Source organism: Rhinatrema bivittatum, chromosome 7 (genome assembly GCF_901001135.1).
Source record: "Rhinatrema bivittatum chromosome 7, aRhiBiv1.1, whole genome shotgun sequence".
NCBI lineage: Eukaryota > Metazoa > Chordata > Amphibia > Gymnophiona > Rhinatrematidae > Rhinatrema > Rhinatrema bivittatum.
The window spans coordinates 15,182,156-15,207,387 of NC_042621.1; the positions used below are offsets into that span (position 1 = coordinate 15,182,156).

General features: G+C 42.4%; 1 protein-coding gene across 1 annotated transcript in view; it reads right to left on the reverse strand.

The window, feature by feature from the left end:
• VAT1L (vesicle amine transport 1 like) overlaps positions 1–23,976 on the reverse strand; it is a 103,765-nt gene extending 79,789 nt beyond the window's left edge. Inside the window, exons 1-3 of the mRNA XM_029608169.1 lie at positions 23,583–23,976; positions 19,939–20,068; positions 15,122–15,337 (exon numbers count right to left, since the gene is read on the reverse strand). Coding sequence (XP_029464029.1) covers positions 15,122–15,337; positions 19,939–20,068; positions 23,583–23,821 — 585 coding nt within the window. The 5' untranslated portion in view covers positions 23,822–23,976. The remainder of the gene's footprint in view (positions 1–15,121; positions 15,338–19,938; positions 20,069–23,582) is intronic.
• Between the last annotated feature and the right edge of the window lie 1,256 nt (positions 23,977–25,232).

A 25,232-nucleotide genomic window follows, 5' to 3' on the forward strand; every position in this document is an offset into this window, starting at 1 on the left:
CAAGACAGTACTACGATATTTCAGCCAAATCCGTTCACAGAGAAGGCCCTTACAGTATATGCACATACATACAGACAAGTGCACCCTTGGCCGGGAGGCACTCTTGCTGTAGTGAAACACACCTAAAAATTATTTAAATTAAAAAAAAATAAAAATTATTTGCAACACATTTTTCAGTTGCCACTGTCAAAATGGATGCCATACTCAATGGGGTAGATTTTCAAAGGGTTACGCGCGTAACCCACGAAAACCTACCTCAAACCCCCCCTGCGCGCACCGAGCCTATCTTGCATAGGCTGCCGGCGCGCGCAAAGCCCCGGGACGCGTGTAAGTCCCAGGGCTTTCCTGGGGGGACGTGTCGGGGGCATGTCGGGGGGGGATGTCGCAGCTGGCGCGTCATCGGGGGCGTGTCGATGGGCATGTTGGGGGCGTGTCGCGGCTGGCGCGTCATCAGGGGCGTCTCGGGGGATGTGTTGGGGCGTGTCGCAGCCGGCGCGTCGTCGGTGGCATTCCGGGGGCGTGGCCGCGACCTCCGGACCAGCCCCCAGACTGGACCATGGCGCGCTGGCGGCTGGCCCGGCACGCAAAAGTTACGCCTGCCTTGGGCAGGCGTAACTTGTGCAACAAAGGTGAGCGGGAGGTTTAGATAGGGCTGGGGGGATGGGTTAGGTAGGGGAAGGGAGGGGAAGGTGCGGGGGGGGGGGGTGGAAGGAAAGTTCCCTCCAAGGCCGCTCCGATTTCGGAGCAGCCTCGGAGGGAACAGAGGCAGGCTGTGCAGCTCGGCGCACGCAGGCTGCCGATTTTGGGCAGCTTTGCGCACGCCGACACCGGATTTTAACAGATACGCACGGCTATGCGCGATTCTATTGAAATCCAGCGTACTTTTGTTTGCGCCTGGTGAGCGAACAAAAGTACGCACGTGCGTAGTTTTATAAAATCTGCCCCAATATGTAGGAGAGAAGAACAGGGAAGATTCACTGCTAGCCAGTAAAATCCCCTTCCCTTGTGCTCGGATGATTTGGGAGGAGTGAAGATTTGTTCTGAGGCCCCAGGGATCTCCTCCCCACCCAGGCCTGAAGGCAAGAAGAGCAGTGAACATTCAGCACCAAATAAACACCTTGAGTATGTCCACTTGCATAAGAATCCTGAGCAATGACAAAGCTATGGAACCCACCACAATGCTGAATCACACCTTCTACAAGAGAGAGAGAGAGACTAGCCATAATGCCCTCATCCTAGGTAGGTATTTATATCTCTATAGGAGGCCCACCTACTAACTCGAGGTGAGGTTTAGGTATTAGTGTAGGGGTTAGGGGCCACTTTGACATTCAAAGTGAGACGTACAAACAGAACAGTGCTCTTGTGTGAAGATCTGATGGACTCACATCAAGCTAGGTTGAGAAAACATTGCACAAATCTCATCTTTGGGTGAGTTTCCTCACTCCGAAGGTCATCAAATCTTCACACGAGAGCACTGTTCTGTTCGTACGTCTCACTTTGAATGTCAAAGTGGCCCCTAACCCTTACACTAATACCTAAACCTCACCTCGATTTAGCAGGTGGGCCTCCTATAGAGATATAAATACCTACCTAGGATGAGGGCATTATGGCTAGTCTCTCTCTCTCTCTCTCTTCATAACATGCAATATGGCTTCACAAAATTGTGAACCTTGGCCACAAATCCCACTCCTCCTATTTTTCTCATTTCCATTGCACCATGTATTATGGTGCTTTCACGTGCGTTAAAGGTACTTAATGCATGCAAAAACGCCATATAGCACTTTGATAAATGACCCCCTAAGAATATCAACTGAAGCATTCTCAGTATTTAAATATAGTAAATTTAGGATGCTGTATGGCTGACCCAGCTGGTCACTACTCTGTAAAATTGGGTGCACGAGTTGTTTATGATTTCAGAAAGGAAAATTAAAAATCTCCTTACAAGCAAAACAAGGAAAAAGCTACAAGGGAGTGACTTGATTGGATACAGAAAGATTTGGCTCTGTGTCAGAATGTCACTATGATTTTAAATAAGCATAATTACATTGTTGTGGTCTGGGACCAGCATAAAAACAGAAGTTTTTTGGTTTGTTTTTTTTTAGAAAACTGAAGACATTAAGGAACACATAACTCAATTATTCTTATGCTAAACTAAGTCTGCATTAAGTAAACCGTAGCGGTGGTAAACAAACACGAAGATGTTCAGAATTCTTTTGGATGCTCAGACTGTATTTTAGTTATCAAAACAAAGCTACCTGATTGCCAGCCTTAATATAAAAGGTTCCGAGATTAGCTTATAATAATCACAAAATGTAAAACCATTAGAGCGACAACTACTGGAATCACTGAGCAGCACTGTCAGAGCACATGGGCTCTTGCATGAATCTATGTTAGAAAAAACAGATCACACCCATGCTATTGCCCTGTAAGCCGCGTATGCATAATACGTTCACTCCCGCATAAAAGAGACTCCCTGTGACTGCTCAGCTTTGCTTCCTCTGAAAATAACGCACAACTCTGCTGAACAGGCCTAAACTGATTAATCTTGGATATTCTAACACCGGCACAGAGTGTCACATTAAAAAGGTCAACTAGGGACCCGGGAGGAGAGACGGCATGCTCTGGTCAAAAAATAAGCAGTTCTGGCATAATGGAAGTGGCTCCTGCTGCATCCATCTTCCTCACTGCCAGCAATGTTGCCATTTCCAGTAATTTATGTGGCAGCTCCTAGACATAATGAGATAAATGCTCAGTAGCGTGCCTAACTGCAGAGGCACCTGTCCATGTCCCTGTCTGTCCGTCCGTCCATCCATGCTCGTGCTTCAGGTCAACGTCAGTGGCTTTCTGTCTGCTTGTGTGTATCAGGCCAGTGCCGGGTTGGCATAAGTGTGCCTGATATCTGCCTTGTAGCTAGCAAGCAGCTTTCTAACTTTTTATTTTCTCACAGACATGGATGTGGCCCCCATGCATATAAGACTAACATCCCCTGGGTGAAACGTTCAAGAGTTTTAAAGTATTAAAATAATAATCACAGGAATTGTAGGTCTGAAGCCACAGGGGATCCACATTCTAAAGGAAATGTGCAGGAATTACAAGCACGTTAAGCATAAATTGAATACACATTTTACCTGCAGTAGCAGGTGCACAGCATGGCATATCTTACAATATCAACAGTGTAAATGGATATTCCCCAAACAATCATTTCATAAAACTTTACAGGGACAGTTTCTCCACTGTGCTGTTTAAATTTTCAATGGTTTAAATGCATTGCCTGCATAACTTACAGACTCGTCTGACTGATTTGAGCTACCTGTTTTCACGGGTGGAAGAATGGCATGGTAGATAGTGTAGGCCAGTGGTCCTTGACTCCTCCTAGCTCAGTTTTCTGGGCAGTCAATATATGTAAATGAATATGGATTATGTTCATTTGCAAACAAAATGGGAAATTTGAACAAAATTTCCCATTTTTGTTTCAATTCATTTTTTTTAAAATGAAACGAATGCTAAATGAATGAAATTCACCATGGCTACAAAAAAACCCTCACAACTGACCCCCCCCCCCTTTTATTCTCCCCCCAGCCAAATCCTCTTACCATATTTTGCTTTCTTCAAAGGGCAGGAGTGATTCTCGGTTGTGCCTGCTCTGCCGGTGGTACGCTTTGAAACGGCACCATGGTTAATTTATTCTGCAGAAAATGGCATCACCCAGGCTGGCACCATTTTGCATGGAAGACATTAATAATAGTTCTGAGCTTGGTCTGCCAGTTCCATTTCTAAGCCTACCAACAGCAGGGCAGGAGCTACCGGGCATTGCTTGTGTCCAGTGAGGAAATAAAATTATGATAAAAGGATTAAGGGAGAGGGGAGGAGGGAGGAGGGAGGAGAGAGGGCTTTTTGACTTTTCTGGCAGAGCCAACATTTTTTTGGGGGGGGGGGTTCTTTCTTTTTCTTATTTTTTTTTTCATTTTAAACAAATAAAAAGAGAAATGAAACAAAAAACACAACAAAACGAAAAAACACATTGCGGATATTCTGAGGGCCAGAATTGAGTCGGGAAACACTTTCTAGCTATTCAGTGATGTATTGAGGGGGCTCCCTGGAGCCCCCTGTTACACTATTTCATAGAAATGGACAGTGTCTCACTGAGCAAAGCAAACTGGGGAAAGGTGCTTACTGAAACATTAGTACATATCACTGTACCCATCTGTCAGAAAGTAAACTGCACCTGCCTCTAGCCAGAGATACACTGTATGTCTGATATACAGTCATTTTGTTTGCATACATTTCAATACATAAATTAATTGGTGAATTAAGGACATGTGAAATTATCTCTGGCTAAAGATGTGACTTTTTGTGAAGTTCTTTCATTAAAGTTACATGTTATGGAAGAGAGTGGGTTAGAAGTGCAATCACACAGTATGGATTTTAGCTACTTGAGATCTCCATGACAGAACCATCTTCTTGAGTCTTATTTAGAAATTAGCTCAAACCTGCAAAAGATTTGCGGCCAAGGAGAAATTTAATCTTACCTGATATTATTTCCTTCCCTTGAATCCAGTCCGAGCAGTCCAGATAAATGGGTTATGCCCCCTAACCAGAAGATGGAGCAGAGATCAATAGGCTTGCTGATGTCATGCCTTATATGCATCCATGCTGACCTCAGCCTGCCAGTATTACCTGTAACAAGCCAACTTGGAATTTTATTTTTTTAAGAAACATAACAAAGTAATGATGGCAGAAAAAGACCAAACAGTCCATCCAGTTTGCGCAGTAAGTTTCTAATGGTAGCAACTGCCGTTCTGTGAAGGTTACCCCATGGGTAACTGCCACTCTGTGCCAGTTACCCCCAAGGCTTATGTTAAGGGTAATAATATTTACAATTACTGCTAGCAACATTTTTACAAGGTGAGCAGCCTTCTTGAGAGGTTTACTTCACTCCTGTGCTATGAGACTTCCTGAGCCTGTCCCGCTCCCCTCGTGGTCCACGACCAGCCATCCGGCTGTGTAGGGTGCATAGGAGACTGTGGTCCGCGACCAGCCTCCGGGCTGTGTAGGGTGCCTGAGGGCCTTGCTCGCCTCACTCTGTGTCCACGTTCCTCGTCTGAGTCTCCAGTATGGTCCATGAGCAGCCCAAGGGCTGTGTAGGGCGCCTGAGGGACTTTGTTTGTCTCCACTTCTCCTCGTCTACGTTCCAAGTTCCACGTCTAAGTCTTTGTTCCAAGTTCCATGCCTGAGTCTTTGTTCCAAGTTCCATGTCTGAGTCTTCAATCCCAGAGTCTCCATCCACCCTTGTCTCCTGTCCGGCCTGCCGCCTTTGCCGTTCCCTGCGGCAGGTCCGAAGGGCTTGGAGTGGTCGGAGGACCATTCAGAGACCAACCTTGCGTGGTTGGCCTCACCAAGGCTGTGCAGGTTGGTGGGGGCAGGGGCTTCCAGTCCCAGCCCAGACAGGACATTGCCTCACCTGCTTCAGCGCTTCCTTGGAGCTCCTCTCCTGGTTCGCCGGGGCCCAAGTGCACACTTCTCCTGGGGATCGGGAGGGCTCCGTAGTGTTCCGACCTACGGATCCCCAACAGAATGCAGAGTAACTATGTAAAAATTAAAATTAAACATACCTGTTCATCAGGCGTTAGATGCAAGATGATCTCCTTTCCACCATAAAATATATTCCACAGTGCGTTTGGCAGAAATAAACATAAGGGCAGGTCCTGGATTGGTCTGACTGGATTCAAAGATAGGAAATAATCAGGTAAGATTAATTTTCCCCTTCCTCATCATCCAGTCAGACAAATCTAGATGAATGGGATGTATCCAAGCTACTGATTAGGGCAGGATATTGCTAGATCCATGAGCAAAAAACCTCCACCGTGAAGGAGTTTTGTTTCTAGTGCTCATAGAAACATAGAAATGATGGCAGAAGAAGACCAAACGGTCCATCCAGTCTGCCCAGCAAGCTTCGCACTTTTTTTTTCTCATACTTATCTGTTACTCTTGGCTCTTAGTAACCTTTTGGTTCTATTTCCCTTCCACCCCCACCATTAATGAGAGAGCAGTGTTGGAACTGCATCTAAGTGAAATATCTAGCTTAATTAGTTAGGGGTAGTAGCCGCCGCAATAAGCAAGCTACACCCATGCTTATTTGTTTACCCAGACTAAATAATTCAGTCCTTGTTGGTTGTTGTCTGTATATAGATCCACTTTTCTTCATTCCCCCTGCCGTTGAAGCAGAAAGTTATGTTGGATATGCACTGAAAGTGAAGTATCAGTCTTTCTCCCCTGCCACTGAAGCAGAGAGCTATGCTGGATATGCTTGAAGCATCAGTCTTTCTCCCCTGCCGTTGAAGCAGAGAGCTATGCTGGATATGCTTGAAGTATCAGACTTTCTCCCCTGCCATTGAAGCAGAGAGCTAAGCTGGATATGCTTGAAGTATCAGTCTTTCTCCCCTGTCGATGAAGCAGAGAGCTATGCTGGATATGCACTGAAAGTGAAGTATCAGGCTTATTTGGTTTGGGGTAGTAGCTGCCGTAACAAGCAAGCTACTCCCCGCTTTTTTGTGAATGCAAATCCTTTTTTCCACATTTCCTCTTGCCGTTGAAGTTTAGAGCAATGTTGGAGTCGATTTACCGTGTGTATGTTTATTGAATAAGGGTATTATCTCGAGGTAGTAGCCGTCATTCCCGTTAGCCACCCACTCTTCATTCACGTCCTCTAGACTTTATGGATCCACAGTGTTTACCCACGCCCCTTTGAAGTCCTTCACAGTTCTGGTCTTCACCACTTCCTCCGGAAGGGCATTCCAGGCATCCACCACCCTCTCCGTGATATGCAAGTGATCATGATTCAATAATAAATGAAAGGAGAACAAGTCATTGCACTACAAATCTTTTGAAGAGACACCAAACTAAGTGTTGCTCAAGAATCCAAACCTCCTGAGTTCTAGAGGAACATGCACTCACTTGCTTGGGAAAGCTTACCCTTAGCTTATGTTGATATGATAACCTCCTTAAACCAATGTACAATAAATGTTTTGGTTACTGCTTTACCTCTCTTTTATCCACTAAACTGAATAAACAGATGATCTGATTTTCAAAAAAAAACCAAAGGACCTTTGGATACCGAAAAGCACTCTCCCAAACCCAGGAAATGCAGAACCCTGTATCCCCTTCCTTCATACCGCTTACTAAATGAAGGTAAACAAAAACCTGATTCAAATGAAAACCTACATCACCTTCGGACGGAGAAAAGGCCATGTGTGCAATTTGACCATGTCATTTGTAATTAGCAAAAAAGGATTCTCTCCAAGTGAATGCTTTCAACCCCAAACATCACCTGGCTGAATATCAGCTATGAAAACCACTACTTGCAAATAAGCAGCCTGAGAGAATTGATCTAATAGATTCAACTGAGAACCTGCGAAGCAGGATAACACAAAGCCCAGATTCCAAGGAGGAATGAGAACACTCACTGGAGGTTGCAAATGCTTGAGCACTTCCAGCAAGAAAGAGAATCTCCCAAACACAGTGTCCCTTTGGCATGCAATAGCTGCAGACTGTACCTCTATGAAATTAAGAGCCAAATCCTATCCAAAACTTTCCTGCTAGAATAAAAGGTACTGGGCACTCTGGGGAGAAATCTGTCTAGTGGTGCATAACTGCTCAAAAAAATTCCCAATGGCCAAAAAGGGTGAGAATTTCACAGCCTTTGAAAGAGTATTCACTATGTCTCAAGGATACCCTGGTTTAATCAATGCAACCTCTCAAGATCTAGGCCTTAAGACAAAATACAGCCCGGATCCTCATGCAGAATGATACCCTGTCTCATCAGGTCTCCATGGTGCACAAATTGCAATGGAGTCCTGTCCAACAACCCCACTAGATTGGAAGAACAAGGACAACTCAGTCAACCGGAGGCCACTACAATTACCAGAACTGGGTGACCCAAAATCTCCTGAACAATCCTTCCTAACAATGGGAGAGGAGGAAACACATACAGACTCGCATCCAGAATCACAGAGTCACATTTTACTCTGACCGCTTGGCCCCTGACAAGTGACATGAAGCTCAGAAATGACAATTGAAGTGTTCTGGTCTCCAACCAATTGATGGGCCATCTTGTTTCTTCTACTGACTATAGATCTCAAGCAATGTTACCCTGACAATGTATTCTCTAGCCCAAAGGGCTGGCATCCATAGTCACCATCGCCCAGTCTGGATGTTCGAGATCTATCCCCCTAATTCAAATACTGGAAACTCATCCACCATCACAGATACTACCTAATGCGATACAGTAGTAGAAATGTCTTGCAATAATCCTGAGACTGAGGATCCCATCTAGACACCAAGGCTTTTTGAAGAGTCTCATATGCTTTGTGACCCAGGGAACCAGATCCAATGCTACTGCCATGGACTCCAGAAGTTGCAGGAAACTTCATATCATTAGACTTTATAGTGACCTCAATGCTGGGATCGGCTGCCATAAAATTCTGCACCCTTTTTTCCAGCAAAAACACAGAGCCCAACCTTGTATCAAATAAAGCTCCCTGACATTCCAGAGTTTGAGAAGGAAGTCTTACTTTTGGAGATGTTCATCACCTCCTCAACTCCTGCCAAACCATCCTTTCAGTAGCCAGACACTCTTCTTTTTCAACTTTGCTCCAATGAGTCAAATGTCCAGATAAGCTTGCAGTAGGATGCCTTCCCTCTAAAGAGCCACTACCACTGCAACCATCACCTTTGAAAAGGTCTGAATCAAAGCAAAACCAAAAGATAAAGATTGGGACTGAAAATGCTGCCCTATTACCACAATAAATGGTATTGTTTAGGATCTCACCGGGTACTTGTGATCCAGCCAGGCACTTGTGATCTGAATTAACCACTGCTGGACCAGAAAAATTAATTTCCACATTTCCGCCAACAACTGCTATTATCACAAATGTTCAACTGGCTCAATCATGGAATACCTTTGACACAGTAGCCAGTACAGAAATCCTACAAATAATTTCTAAACTGAAACCCACAAAACTATTAAGGTACATATTGCACAGCCAATATTGTTAACTCGTCTCTCATCACAGGCCACTTACCCACTTCTCTAAAAACTGCCGCAATCACACCAATCCCTAAGAAAATCTCCAATAACCCTGACTTTTCAGACTTCCGTCCAATTTCCTCCCTGTCCTTCCTTGCCAAAATAATAGAATCAGCAGTATTAAACAACTCATGACTTTCCTCGATGAACACTCCATCTTGGATCAGTAGTAGTTTGGATTCCGGCAAATCTATAATACTGAAATGTTATTTCTCTCTAGTACTGACTTCATTCTTAACGCTTCTGATTTTGGAACTGCATACATTTCGGTTTTTCTAGATCTATCCGTGGCCTTTGACACAATAAACCACAACAAACTCCTTACCCGCCTTTCAAACATTGGAATTTCAGGTACAGTACATAACTGGTTCTCTTCTTATCTATCAAATAGAACGCAACAAATATTTGTCAATAAAAAACACTTCATGCCTTTCACATTGAATACAGGAGTCCCACAAAGATCATCTCTCTCTACTGTCTTGTTTAATATATATCTAACCCCTATTTGTCAACTCCTATCTACTCTAGGTGTGATATACAGAATTTATGCAGACAACATTCAATTGTACTTTCCCACTAAACAAAGCTGGTCAGATACACTCAAATTTCTGGAATTATGCTTATCAACGATAAAGAGATGATTAACACACAATAAATTAAGTTTAAATTTATCAAAGACAGAAATTCTCATCCTAGGCAACCCCCATTCAACGACATTCCCACCCTATTCAACAAGACAACTGCACCATTAATATCGTGAAAGACGTACGTAACCTTAGTATCATACTAGACTCCAAACTAAGCTTAACCACACATATCAAAACTCTGCAGAAATCATCGTTCCACAAAATCAAATTACTAAAACACATAAAACCTATATTAGACTTGACTCACTTTCGTACTATTCTCCAATCCCTTATTTTCACTAGCTTGGACTACTGCAATTCACTCTTCTTAGGCCTTCCACAAGCCACTATGAAACCACTACAACTCATACAAACTTCAACTGCCAGACTGCTCTCTAATAACAGGATCTATGATCACATAACTCCCACTCTTTATGAACTCCATTGGCTCCCCATAAAATGGTGTGTCCAATATAAAACCTTATCAATTATTCATAGCCTCATCTACAGCAACAACACCTCCTGGCTCTCTGCATCACTACACATTTACACACCGTGCAGAAATCTCAGGTCTAAAAATAAATTACTTTTGCAAATTCCTTTGCCGAAAACTACAAGTTTGGTCTCTACCAGAGAACGAGCCTTCTCCACAGCAGGTCCTATTTTATGGAACTCCATCCCTCCAGAGTTATGCTTCATTAGCGACAAGAAAGCCTTTAAAAAGGCCCTTAAGCACCACCTGTTCCTACACGCTTTCCCCGACCAATGCACTCAATAATCCACCACAAACAGTTCTAATTCTATTTTATAATTCATGCATGTACCATATTTTATTTTTATTTTATTTTAATTTGTTAAACTTTTTCTCTTATTTTATTTAGGTCTCCTATTATTACATTGCTTTCATTGTTATTTTTATTATTATTTTATATGATATATGTATTCTATCTTAATTTTTTAGGTATGTACTGTTGTTACCCGCCCCGAACCAAGGAGGGCGTGGGCTATAGATGCAATTAAATAAATAAATACTAAGCTTGATGGACCCGCGATCTGATTCAGTTTAGAAAATTCTTGTGTTCTTATGTTCTTAATTATGAAACCTCTGATGATCTTTTCTGATCGGAACATACAAATAAGCCTTTAAAAGCTCTAAAGGGGTCAGAAACGTCCCTTGTCTCTCCACCACTACCATGGACTGTGGAGTTTCCATGATGAAGAGTGCCCCCTTTGGAACTTAGTGACCTGCTTCTGCTTCAGAAATGGCCAATAGGACCTCTCTCTTTCTTGGGAACCGAGTACCGATCTAGACCCCCAGGGAGACCTGGAAACCGGAGGCCCTAAGACCAGGAGGCATTGGAAAGATTCCTTCTGCCTCCCTTTTCCTGGCATAGTGAAAAGGGAACCAAACAGAAGAAATTCAAGGTGTAACCCTCCTTTGATAGATGGCTGCCTATCTCCTGAATCATGGAATGGGTTTCCAAAAAACATATTGGAAAATTCTGGGAAGATACTGCCGACCCTGAAGATCCATCTTTTTCTCCTGTTTAGACCAACATCCATGAACATTAAGAGACTGACCCTGTCTGAAGCGCCTAGTGCTTCGAAAAAAATTAAGCCCTCATCAAACATCCTTAGGAAGCAGCAGAGCCTTAGCTCCCCTCAAACCATGGCCATTTTCTCCAGATCCTCGCCGAGAACAGCTTCCCCTTAAGGGAAGTTTCATCAAATTGGTCTTAGAGACTGCTCTGCAACCATAGTAGCCTTTGAGCCACTACTACTGAAGTGATGCACTGCTCCTGGGTCTAAGCGAGAACTGCTTTCCATGACTACATCACAAACCTAGACCTTTCCTCCTGGGACTGATGCACCAAACTCAATTCAGGCCCTGCTATTACGCCGCTGCATGCAGCCACTTGCAGTGCCACACTTGACTCATCGAAGGCTTGCTTAATAGTGACTCAATCTTTATGCTCTGAGCACCCCTTAAGGCTGCACCACCGTCCACAGGAATAGATGCCCGCTTAGTAGCCAAACAAACCAGGGCATTGACCTCGGAAGCCCGAGGCTCTCCTGTTCTTGAATCACAAGGGGAAACCCTCTTTACGTTCAAACAACCCTCTTTAATCCAATTCTTGGGAAGTCCACTCCAGAGCTAATAAACCTTAACTATCTTGTGCAGTGGACAGGTTTTCAAGAGCTTCCTATACCATAACTGGGCCCTCGGAAGAAGCAGAAGCCTCCTCCTTTTTCTCCTCCACAACACTAAGGGTCTGCCATGCAGGAAAAAATTAACCCAGAAGGCTCCTCTTTACAAAAAAGATGAGCCATGGAGGACCCAACATCTCCCTCTGGAGGGATTCATCCTCTTCTAATTCTCCCTCTTCCAGGGAGTCTTCTGACCTGGAGCCATCACCTACTTCCAAATCCTTCCTTTTCCTGGGTTGTTTTTTTTTTAAACTCTGTAAATGAGTAAAAGACTGCAGCATAAAATTTGCAGACAGTTCACCAAATCCTAGGGCATGGATGCCCAGGTCAAGGAGAACAGATCCAGGGAGGAAGAAAATGGCTACTGCTCCTTTTGAGCGCTGTCCCCAAATGCACCAGCACTGGCTCCTAGTCCCTAAGTCTGGGATGTCAGTCCAGCTTCTTCTCACCTCCGCACACTTCCAAAATAATTGCTGTTCCTACCATGGAGCCCTCTCCAGCAGGAAACGACTTCCCCAAAGGCCCTGCAGACGTACTCCCCTGAGAACTGAAATAGCTGCTTTGGAATGCTTCCTTCTCCTCCAAAAGAAACGCAGAATAACTTTGCCACTCCCTGAGATGCTTGCTGCGAGTGCTTCAGTCGCTGCAAAGCTTAAGCTCTTTTTCATACTCTGCCACAGCAGCTATTAGCTCTCTGATTCTTACCCCAGTCGGGAGGTCCAGGGAAGGCACAGGACTCATCCAAGAACACTCACCAACTGGCCCTGCTGACTCTGCCTGCTCAGCTCTGTGCACCGCCATACTGCCTTGCCTTCTTATTCTTTTTTTTTTTTTTTTTTTACTTTAAGCAGAACAGACAAAAAAAACAGGAAAAGGCCCAGATTGCTAGGGAGAGCAGTGGAGGTGGGCTCAGGGATTTCCCCTAAGGAAGCAGGGCCAGACTCAGAGGTAATGCCAGATTGGATCTTCTGCCTGTACCAGCCACCTCCACCACAGGTTTAGCCCCTTGGGTTCTGGTGGCCAGCAGGACTTAGCTGGAACACGGCACAGGCTGGAAGCTGGAGACAAGGCCAGTACTGGCAGCAAGCAAGAGCTGGGTGCGGGCAGGAGGCACGGGCTCGAACCAAGAAGCAGGCTATGGCTGGAGACACAGCTGGTCAGGACAAGACAAGGCAAGGCTTGGGTTGGAGACAGGGACAGGGCAGGACAAGACAAGGTCTGGGCTGGCGAAAGGGGGCCGAACTGGATAGGACAAGGACTGGACTGGGCAGGGTAGGACAAGACTAGACAAGGATGAGGCAAGGACAGGACTAGAACAAGCAACAATAATAATAAACAAAAAGGACCAATCAGGGCACAAGACTGGGCTAGGTGAACCTAGAAGGCCCAAAGGCCACAAGGCAGGACAGATAGGCCCATGAGGTAATTGAGCAAGGCAGGAAGGCTGAGAAGGCCACAGAGAAGGCAGAAAGGCCTAGAAGTCCAAAAGGCAAGGCAGAAGGTCAAGGAAGGTCACAAAGAAAGGCAGGAGGCCAAGGAAGCTCTCAAAGCAAGGATGGCCAGGTCAAGGACCCGAGCTGAATCGATGAAGAGGTAAAGGGAGAATCCTGGGTTAAGTAAGGCAGGCCTTGCTGAGTCATGGGATCAACAAATAGGTGGTTACTGCAGGAGCAAATGTGGCTGCATGAGGACTTCTGCTTGCGGGGAAATCGCCTAGCAGTCAGGATCATGACAGGAGGGGGGAAGAGAGGGGGACCTCCAAGATCAGTCTAAATTAAGAACTGGAAACCCTCAGACTACGCTCAACTAAGAGAGGAAGAAGACATTTTCATCTCAAAAGCTGTCTACAAAACTAGCTAAGGCTGCCCCCAGGCTATGCTCAACTAGAGGCGGGAGGACTGGCCTTTCACCAAAGGAACTGTTCTCTAGAAATCATTTCTTTCCATCCAGCCTAATCAGGCTTTATTCCACAGTATGGATGTTTGCCTACCATCTGCTGGAGACAGAGAATACTGGCAGGCTGAGGTCAGCACAGATGCTTATAAGGGGTGATGGCAGCAAGCCTGTTAATTTGTCTCCATCTGTTGGTGGGGGGGGGCATTACCCATTCATCTGGACTGGTCTGACTGGACGATGAGGAAATGACTATTGATCTAGAATCACTTATTTTCCCCTGCTCCTTCTTCCTCCTTCACCTTTCACCCTTCTCTCTCTACTCTTTCACCCTCTCCTTCCATCACCTATCACACATTTCACCTCTTCTGCTCATCTCTCCATCACTCCTCTTCCACCTCAACCCCTCTTCTCCCTCATTTCTCACCCTGTATCCCTCCATCCCCTTACCCCTCTTCCCTCACCATTACATAAACACAACCAGTTTTCTCTGCTTCCTCAGCCTCAGGTTGTCTGCCCATTATGCATTAGTATCCTTCTGCTTTGAGATCATGCTCACCATAAGTGTGGCTCATGCTGCTGATGAAGCCCACTGATGCAGTGCACAACAGCCACACATATCTCTGGCCTTGTAGCTTTCACCACTGGCTGAGACCATTTCCATGCTCCTGAACCATTGTTTGTGGTTCCGATATAGCTGAACTGCTGTTGGCACATGTGTGGCTTGTCTTCACTGAAAATATCTGATCAGTATTGCCAACAACCAGGACAAATTTATTGTGATAATATGCTTGTGTCTGTCCAGTAAATGTGAGAGTCTGCAGTACCCATAATGGCCACAAGACATCACTATCTTTTATTATAATAGAATACTGCCATCTTGTAGCCACTGCTGGAGTGCACCTCACAGACAGGAGGACAGAGTGAGCATATTGTTATAATAGATGCATGGAAGAAATCCCTGATTTCATGAGGAACACAATAATATTTCAGTACACCATTTAGAATGCTTTTCTTAAGTCACTGCATGCCTTATTTCAATGTTTCCCATTTTCAAAAAACATTGCTACCATTCTGTGATTTTAGTCCTTCTCCAAATGCAATGAGCAAGAATAGGCCAGCTGTTATTTGACTGTTCAACACAGTTCAAAGGGTTTCAAAGGGTGCCTCTAACAAAAACATAGATTTGGAACATGCATTTTCATTTTTCTTACCCTTATCTCATGTGCCACTTATTGACAAAGCTCTATGATATTTTTATCCAAACACTATAACAAGCTTTTAATGAAGGGCAAAGCATTCAACTTACCACTCCACCTCCTGCAGAGTGAACCAGCACGGACATTCCTTCTCTCAGATTGGCGACCTCAAACAGCATCATGTAAGCAGTAACAAAGTTCATAGGAAAAGCAGCAGCTTCTGAAAAACTCATCTCATCGGGGATCTTGTATACAAACTCTACTGGTATGCAAGTCACTTCTGCCCAAGCATTGTAGTTTACAAAAGCCATTACTCTGTCTCCTATCTGTGGCAGAAGAAAGTTAGTAAAAAGCTTAAGCACACAATCCATATTAATTAGTACTTGCAATGCAATTTAAACAGAGTAAAAGGTTTTTTATACTTGTATTTTGAGTTTCCAGTATTTCTCTTGTATCCAATGGTAACATTTGAAAATACATATATATATTCATTATCATCTATGCTAGTGCTTCCCAACCCAGACAGTCTGGTTTTCAAGATATCCACTATACATATGCATGAGATATAGTCATCTGCACTGGCTCCATTATATGTACATTTTTATCTCCCATGTGTTAAACTCATTTATCTCACCCGTGTTAAACTCCAATTATTTGTGCAATTTATTAATGACAGGTAATCAAAAAGTAAGAGAGTCATTCTACAGAAACAGAGTCAAACCTACGCATGCAAAACCAAAGAAATTACCATATAATACTGCAACACTCTTAAACAGATATTCTTTTTCACCTGCTTCCTACACTTATTTAACTATATATCAGCTGGATCGAGTTAAATAAGAGGATCAGAATAAAATTGTCCATCTAATACTCATGAACTTACTTTTGTCCTTAAGAGGACTCATTTTGTTCTTAACAATAATAAAATGCCAACGCAATCATTGCTTCTAAATCTTAATATCTATTTTGCTTAATGACACTGTAGACTGGTTAGGCTCTTCACTGGTAGGCCAACCCTATAAACGTGAAAAATAGCACTGTTTGGTATAGCTAAAGAGTTTCTGGACTACTTTCACTGTTGCCTCGCCTGTCAATTCAAGAATGCATTGCACTGGGTTTTACAAATGGTAACCAGGACCACCACCTGAGTTAAGGCATTGATAAGCTTCTTAATTTATGCGCCAGAATGGGAGCTTTCTATTCAGAGCCTCGGGGGCTTTATGTGTGTCACCAATAAGGTTGCCATGGAAAGCATGGGATTTGTCACCTCATGGCAAAAAGCAAGGCTCAGACAAGACTACTGTTTTACTATGTGGCAAGAGCAATTTTTTACTTAAGGTGCAAACATGAAATCATCACAAACAATGTGACAAACATATTTATGTTTCTGCAGCTTTTATTCTGCTATTTAAACTTGAAAAAAATATATCCTGAAAAAACCTGAATCATTTCATTTATGAAATAAGCTTTTAGACTTGCCCTTAGTATACAAAGCAATTTTACTGCCATAAAAAAGTCTTACATTTAGCTTATAAACAAGTGATATTTTTTGTTTTCAAGTATTTCAAATTTGTATAATCTCAGTTTAGAATTTATCTATTAATTTAAAAACTTTTCTATACCGTTGCTAAGTTAAATACCGTCGCAACGGTTTACATGTAGGCACATATTTAATGTAGGTAAAAGTGTACTATAGTACATTCTAACAGGTGCCGTCAAAGGTTCGGTTACAATATATCATTAGACATAGTCATTTAGCGAAGTAGTTCATGACCAATTGTACCAAGGTACTTACACCGGTAGTTTTATTACACATAGTATTATAGCTATGGTTTATTGTGGACTAAAATATACATTGCATGCACATTATTTGTTGCCTAAATTCTCTTGATCTTAGGCACATGACCCAGTCACAGTTAATTTTAGTCAGAAACTTCTTAGGTGACCCAGGAAATAGTATAGATTTTGAAGCAATATTACTTTTAAGTATACAGTGCTGAATGATACAATATTAATTGTTTTTGGCTCAAAATTCGGTCTTATCCATGCTGCATAATTAGCCCTTTCAAAGATCTGATTGAACATCTCTAGTGTCAGATACATTCAGCTACTATAAATGAATCATAGTGACACATTTATTTAAAAGATTTCTTACCCGCCCTTCACTTATGTTCTTTATATGGTATGAAGGAGGGGTGTGAGTGATAGATGTGTATATTAGCATATTTAACTGAGGAATGACTTATGTAGTAATACTGGCTAGTGAATAAACCCATTTTGCCAGTGTAACAGTGCAGAATTCCAATATTGTATGTTTTTTTTAACATCCTTCTAGTGCTGAGGGTCCACAATCCCAAGGATTTGTATTATGTATCTGACTAGATGAGAGATATGTGTTAAATGAATTTTCATGCATGTAGGAAGTATGGGCAGCAAATATGAGCGTGGGAGACATGAATAACATCAGAAAACGCTATATACTAGAAAATAAATTCAGAATCTTTCTGTACATAGAATTAGAGCATGTCATTTCTTGGACATTGCGCGTGCACATATGGACGCACACACACACATATATATACATACAAAATATATATACTAAAAAACTCTTTGCAGCTATTTACATATAGTATCGAGCGGTAGGTGAGCTGGACTGTGCGTGCGGCAACCGCGGGTGCGCCCGGCACTAACGCAGCTCTCCCTACCGCTCCTTACTGTATCGGCCGGTCTATTTGTTATCCAGGAAGAGTAGGGGATGCCAGTTAATCAAATATGCTGGTTATCTGAGAGAACTCTGCTTCCTGCTCCAGCTCCTCCCCCCCCAGGCAGAAGTATGCAGGGAATAGGAGGGGAGGGGGTGAGGTTAGAGTAGACCTAGCACAAAGCAGATAAGAGAAGAGTTAAGCTGGTCCCTCATCCAACTGTCATTCCCCTTCCCCTCCCTTCCTGTCTTTTGCAGGGGGGAGGGAAAGGAGGGAAGAGGTGAAGTTAGAATGGATAGACACAGAACAGATCATAAAAAACTACTTCTCAATCCAACCTCTTCCCTTTAAAGGTGCTGCCTGGCCAAGATGGCAAAATGCCAGATAATGAAACTTTTACTGTATACACAGTAACTATTCAAACTGTAAAGACTACCCTTGTATTGGCAGCACATCCAGATTTTGATATGAAATAGAAGGGTAATGTTTTGACTTCTGAAAATGAATTGCAGCCGGGAATCTAAAAATTTCAACCAAGTAGGAAACGCTCCTTAGAAATCTGCATAATGTTCAGAACAAGTTACACATCTATTAAAACGCAACTGGATTTTATGGAGAAAACATTTGCTATTGTTGTTCCTTGCTATGACCATCAGTTGGTGGTAAAGAGTGAAACAAATACATTTTATTGTTATTATTTTAATGGGGAAGTGTGTTTATAGTACAGAGATCTAAATGGTTACTAGATTTTTTTGCAATTCAAATGGTTGATGGCCACAATGGCTTTACTGATATGGCAAAGACACAATGGTAGATAAGATGTAATATGGACTTGCAATGGCACTTGTCAGCAGTGCCCTTCTTTAATACAAGAAAAAATTGAAGCTTTTAGCCACAGAAATATGTGAATCATCAGGAACTCAATATGTAGCGAGAGCTGAAAATGGTGAAATACAATGAAGAACACTTAATTTTCACTTTAGCATGATGGAAATAGGAAAACGAAACAGATGATGCCTCTCCAAGGATGTTTGATGGCTGAATTATGAGTAAGGAGGGCTGTTAGAACTAGTGAGCTCAAATCCTGCCTTCTGGATGACTATTTGGGTAAATTATGGGCAAATCATTTTATTCCAACTACAAACGAGCAATAATAATGATTTTCCTCTCCTCTGCTGCACCCCTCCCCCAGCCCCCCGTCTGTTCCCTTTGAAAGTTTTCTTACACATCAGGCATTAAAAAAAGTATTGAATCAAATCAACCCAAGAAGAAGTTTAATTATCCATATGTCAGTGAGAACCTGTGAAACTGTCTCCAATGAATAATTGGTAACTGAATAACTCATCTGCACCAGCAAATACCCTGGGCACCTTAAGACTGAAATAAGCATTGCTTTTAAAGGAACAGGAAGCACTCCCAACAGCCTTGAGGAGGGGCACAATCAATGCTGAACTTGCACTCCCTGTTCTCTTAAATTTTCTGTAGAACTTGGAAGTCAAAGACCTGAAGAGATAAGGGGAGAGGGGTGGAGCAGAAGCCATTATGTGTCCCTCCATCAAAGATCTATTATTAAGCACCTGTATTGCAGGCCATTTTGCATGCTTTAAGTGAACTGCGACCAGCTTTAATGGAGTCCTGTATTAACAACATGGGATGATAAGAGTAGAGGGCGAGGCTTAAAAAAAACGACAAGAAGAAAACCCAAACTTAATTCTTGTTAAAACACTAAGGGCCTCATTTTCTAAAGCATCGCAGGCCTGTGATACTTTAGGAAATGAGGGGCAGGGGCCCGAAACGGGGGGCGGGCCTGTGCTAGCCGGCAGCGATCGCACCGTCGCGGTGCGATCGCTGCCGGTTTCACACCCAATAGCGCCACCATAGGAGGTGCAGCTATTGGGACCGAAATAGGACTCGAAAAGGGCCTTACCTTTTCGCTGTCCGCAGCATTGGCGCAGAGTCGGCCCCGGTGACACCCCGACTCCGCCTCTTCGGGGCGGAGTCGGGGCCAACTCCGCCCCGACTCCGCCCCATCCTGGTATCGCACGCAATAAGGGACTTTTCGCGTGCAAAAGGTCCCTTATCGCGTGCGAGCCGCTTAGAAAATGAGGCCCTTGATCAGCTTGAAAAGAAAACAATTTTTAACAGGTTTGTCCAATATTAGTTAACCTCAGCCCCCATTAGCTGCTACTTTTTATGTAATATGCTAGAATAATTGAAAAGGCTACCTCAAATCCTTTAACAGTCTCTCCAAGCGCTTCAACAATTCCAGACAACTCAAAACCAGGGACTAGAGGAGTCTTTGGGGGATTGTCAATGTTTCCTTGTCGCACCATGAGATCAATAAAGTTTAGACCACTATAAACAGTGAACATACAAAAAAATCACAGATTAATTTGTTAATTCAAACTTCAGTGCAAATAGTTAGTCATATATGAATTAATTCTGCCAACCAAATAATTTTTTAGTATTGTTGAAAATTAAGCAAGATGTAGTCAACATTTCTCCCAATACACACAGAATGGGGCAAACTCTTAGTACATATGGCCTACTGTATCTCGCATTGATTTTATAATTCTAGTTTTTGAAAGATCAATAGCATAAAATGTCACAATATTATAATAATGCATTACTACTACTTATAATAGGTTACAAATTTAGATTTTTTTTGGATAAAGCAAGGGGTAAGTCAAAAACATACACTGCAGTACGTATCATGGGGTATGTCCCTCAAGAAAACATGGTAAGTGGTAACAAAAATTGAAGGGTGGCTGTTCTATCCATGCCCTCTTGCAGAGGTCCTCAAATCTGGTCACTGAGGGCTATAAACCAGTCTTGTTCTCAGGATTTCCACAATGAATATCTATGAGATATTCATTGTGGAATAGTTTATTGTTTTACTGTTAACGGATGTATCATTGATGAATGTCGGTATATAAAAACTATTAAATAAATAAATACATAAATAAATGAGATCTATTGCATCCTTTGCCTTCATTGTGTCAAACAGATCTCATGCATATTCATTGTGGAAATCCTGAAAACCAGATTTGGGGACTACTGATCTATAGTATTGCTCTCCACAGCAGAAGTGGGATGGCACCAGGTGATGCGACAGTTGAGTTGAAACAAAGAATGAAATAGCTTGGAATTACTTGTAAATTTTCAATATTATGCAATAAGTAAAGTGCAATTCCATCCCCTGAAATTTTTCATTGATGCAGAGCAATCCATTTAATTCTTTTTTTTTTTTTTTGTGATCTGTGTGCAGCCACTAGGTCTTGGCTGTAGAGAAAGTGCATTCATATGCATGATAGCTTGACAGCTGAAGAACTGAACTGACCCATTTGTCCACAGATATACTGCAAGATAAACAAAATCCTGAAAAATTTCCATAACTATCCTAGACAAGATACTTAAACCCCTCTCCCGAAGTGACTGCCTCTGAAAAGGGAATAGCATCTTAAAGCCTAGTCAGACTTTTCAGTCTCTTCTCCGGCTCCCAGTGTATGTGTGAGTGATAATTCTAATGGGAGATTTCATAATCTCGGCCACCACCCTATTTCACATTTGCGAAACAGCTGTGATACCAGTAATAAGCTTTAAATTCAGCCTCATCTGAGGCAGACTTCAACCGTACAACAGGACGTGTTGGTGCCTTGTACCAAGCAATTAGGCCACTCAGCTCCCCAAAAACCAAACAAATGAGTGAGGATGAAAAAAAGCCTTGCCCATGATAGGATTATATGGCATCGTAACTTGATGCTGTTTCCAAAACTGTTCTTTTGGTCCTCCTCATTACGGACAGCACCAAAGGAAGTTGGGGAAGCTACACAAAAATGTAACCCAGGAAATGTGGCAAGAAATATCTAGAATTTTCTATTAAGTGCCTACCTTAAAGCATTATCAATCAGTGCACAGATAAGCTACGACTCTTAGGATTAAACGTCTGCAATCACGCTAAGCATTTTAACAGCAGAGATCCAAAGCACAATTGCTTACCTGCATTATTAGTCATTATATCATATAGCCAGTTTTAAGTCTCAAAACCCTGTTCCCTGCCACATTATTTCTTTCAATCTGCAAATTCTCTCCCGCCTCACTGTTTATTTTGGCTTTTCAATCATATGTATGTGCCTTTTGCAGCTTTCATGTTTAGAAATATACAATATTTATGAATGGGGTGTCAGCTTTATGAGGGGGTAATCTTGGGAGTAATTGTGAGCTCTTCTTGTCTCTTCTAATTGTCTGTGTACAAATGCCTGGAATTCAAGAACATCAGTCAGCTCCTTCCTCTACATCACAGTGATGACCCAGCACAAGACCATATTCTGCAGGGAATGCCCAAAATGATGTGCAATCATTCTGCTCCACCTGTTGCCGCGAGTTATGCTAGACCCCATGCTGCCACTGATTTGGCTATTCAAACTCCCCAAACGCATGGAAAAAAAGTTGTTGAACTCAATTTCCTAAAGGAGGGACCCAGGCGATGGGAAGATGCAATAAACATGAATTGGCTCAGCCAGGGTCACTCCACCCTTAGGCGCTGTACGAGGCTGAACTACAGCATGACTCATCACAACAGAAAAGCCTCTTCCAGCAAAATCACTGATATTTTATTCCTTCATAAAGATGATTCACAACACTTTGATAGATCAGCAGTGCTACAGTGGACACTGGTCTGGTTAAATGACATTCCTTTTCCAGAGTCCTAAAGCACACAAAAAGATGTCATTTGGAATTCCCGACATTACTGCTGTACCTTTCTATAATCATTTTTTTAAATATTTTCCCTAAAAAACAAAAATTCCATCTACATTGCAGTGACACCCGTTTCAGGCAGCCATATTTGATTTTTAACTGAGCAAAAACTGAGTATGTTGTTCAGTCAAACAGTTCTGGGAGGAGAATTTTTGGATGATTCTAACAGGCACACAGAGTACACTGCACACCAAAATGTGCATGGCACACTAGCTATATTTCATGTTTTCCTTAGGATGTGGTTATATTTTAATACTTTCTTGAATAAACCACTCCTGAAAAGGCCAGTAACAGAAGGCAAAATTGGTATCCATTATCTGAGAGAATTACTAAAATGAGTTTCCTTACTTATTATAATAATTCCATACAATATTAATTATTAAAATTTGGTTTGATTTACAATGTACCAAACAATCCTGCCCTTTGAGAGTCCTGTGCAGAAACATTTCTAATGTAAAAACAGCAAGTGCTCCACTTAAGGAAAAATTAATTTCTTCCTGCATTCATTTAGAAGAGGAAAAAACAACTTTGGGAGTCACTTTATCACAATGAAAAAAAAAAACAACAACTTTGGGCAGATATCAAACTAGCTAGTTAGAAAGCTAAGTTGAAATGTTTCTTTTAGTGGCCAGTAGCGCATATGCAATATAAGCCACGCTAGTAAACTAAATTAGAATAAAAATAGATACATAAATAAATGCATTTGCTACAGTAGATCTTTAACTCCCATACATTTGATTCTCTCCTGCACTCTTCCAATGCAAACTGCTGTTCTGAAGGATACCAAATGATTGTTTTAGAAAGAATTAAAAAAAAAAAAAAAAAAAAAAACCCACTTGGGCGGGTAGGAGCTTATTAACCGTGTCGAGGAGGTAAACATGGAACCAGTGGTAGATGGAAACCAGCACAGTACAGAAGCAATAGCATCAATCTGCTACGTGCGTTTGTGCCACAGCAGTTAGGCGTCTAATCTGCACTAATGGCCAAATTACCGACCAAATGCAGAGACAAGTGCAGTGCTGCCATCACCCTTAATGCCCCCATTGGTTGCAATGCAAAGGGCTGCGAGCGGGATTAGGGGGAGAGGGGGGAAAGGTAAGGTATACTGGACCAGGCTTTGACTCGGATCTTCAGCTCTCCCTCCTGGGGCTCGGGCATGACTTTCTTGGCTACCCGCAGCTTGTTCAGCCCGCCGAAGCCGGTCAGCAGCACTGCGCGCATTTCTTTGTCATCTCCTCCTCCTCCTCCTCCTCCCCCCTTCAGGCAATTTTTCTCAGCCGGTTCCTTGCCCCCATCCTTTTCGATCATCTGCTCCGTCTCCTCGGTTTTCTCCACGCCTTCCTTGGCCATAGCAGGGGGAAGGCGGTGGGCAGAAAAATAATAATAATTAAAAAATAAAGCAATAGGCTATCAAAAAAGAAAAGAAATTAAGGGGAAAAAAATGTCCCCAACAACAGGGGAAAGCCGCCCCCCCCCAGCCCTTTCCCGGCGGTGTGCGCTATGGATCGCCTCCTGTTGAATGTGAGGCTGGGATGCGCGATGGTTGCGCGGACTCGCGGGAGCCCTGGTCCCCCCCGGCTCTACCGTAATGCACCTAAGAGAAGCTCCCGCGACATGTAAGGCCTCCGGCAGATTTCTGCCTTTCCTGCCGCCGAAGGAGGGATTTATTGCGTTCACGCAGAAAAAAAAAAAGGAGCCCCTCGCCCCCCCCTCCAGACGCTAGACGTGCATCACCTAATGGAGAGAAAGAGATCATGAAAAAGCAGATTTCCAAATGGATAAAAAAAAAAAAAAAAATACGGCTTTTGCATGGTGAGGTCCTATCAGTGCATTAGCTGCCAGCCCTGCCACTCTCTTCTAGAGGAAAGGTATTATAAATTATGTTATTATTAATATCTAAGTAGTGATAAGAAAAGATAAATCTGGACAGAAGAAAATTAAACTTTTATTTGGATATCTGCAATTTGAGCTGTAGTTTGCATCAAAATCTTGACATAATTTCTCTTTCTGTTTCTATAGAATAATTGTCATTTTAGCATATTTGAATTCAAATAGATATGGAAAGATACATATCTGGATTCAATTATGCTAAAATATTTAGTTTCTATTTTTATACATAAGAATCTTCAATAAAATATGTGTTTATAGCACTAAAACTTTATTCACATTTTAAATGTATAATAATTTTTTTTAGAACAAAAACAAAAATCAGTTAATATTTGCTAATGTTCAGTGTGCTTTCATTAATCTTCTGCTGCTCCTTGGATATTTTAGCTAAGTTTTCCTAGTCTTAAATAAATATTAGCATATTGTGACTGTATTTACTAACATTTTATTTCTTGTCTATTCATTTAGACATCAGGTGGGTTAATACTGCTGCTGATATGAATTGCAACTATCATTTGTAGGTATAATACATAAAAATGTGTCAAAATATAGCGTTTTAAAAAATTATCTACTATTTATAAATTATTAGGTTAGAAGTGGCATAAAGGTTAGAGCAGCAGGTTGCAAACTAACTGGGTCATTTATCATTTTGCGTTAGGGACTTATTGCGTGTATGCAGATTAAACATTGAGTATTCGAGTGGGAGCAGTTTGGCCAGAATAAATAGAAATTATGGTCTGCTAGCACAGAATGTGATAAAGTAACGCACACTATCACAGGATTTAACATAGGAAATAACTTTTTGCAGTACGGTGAAACAACTATTGATTGCACTCCCATGGCTGATATCGCAGATTGTGGGTATTATCGCAGC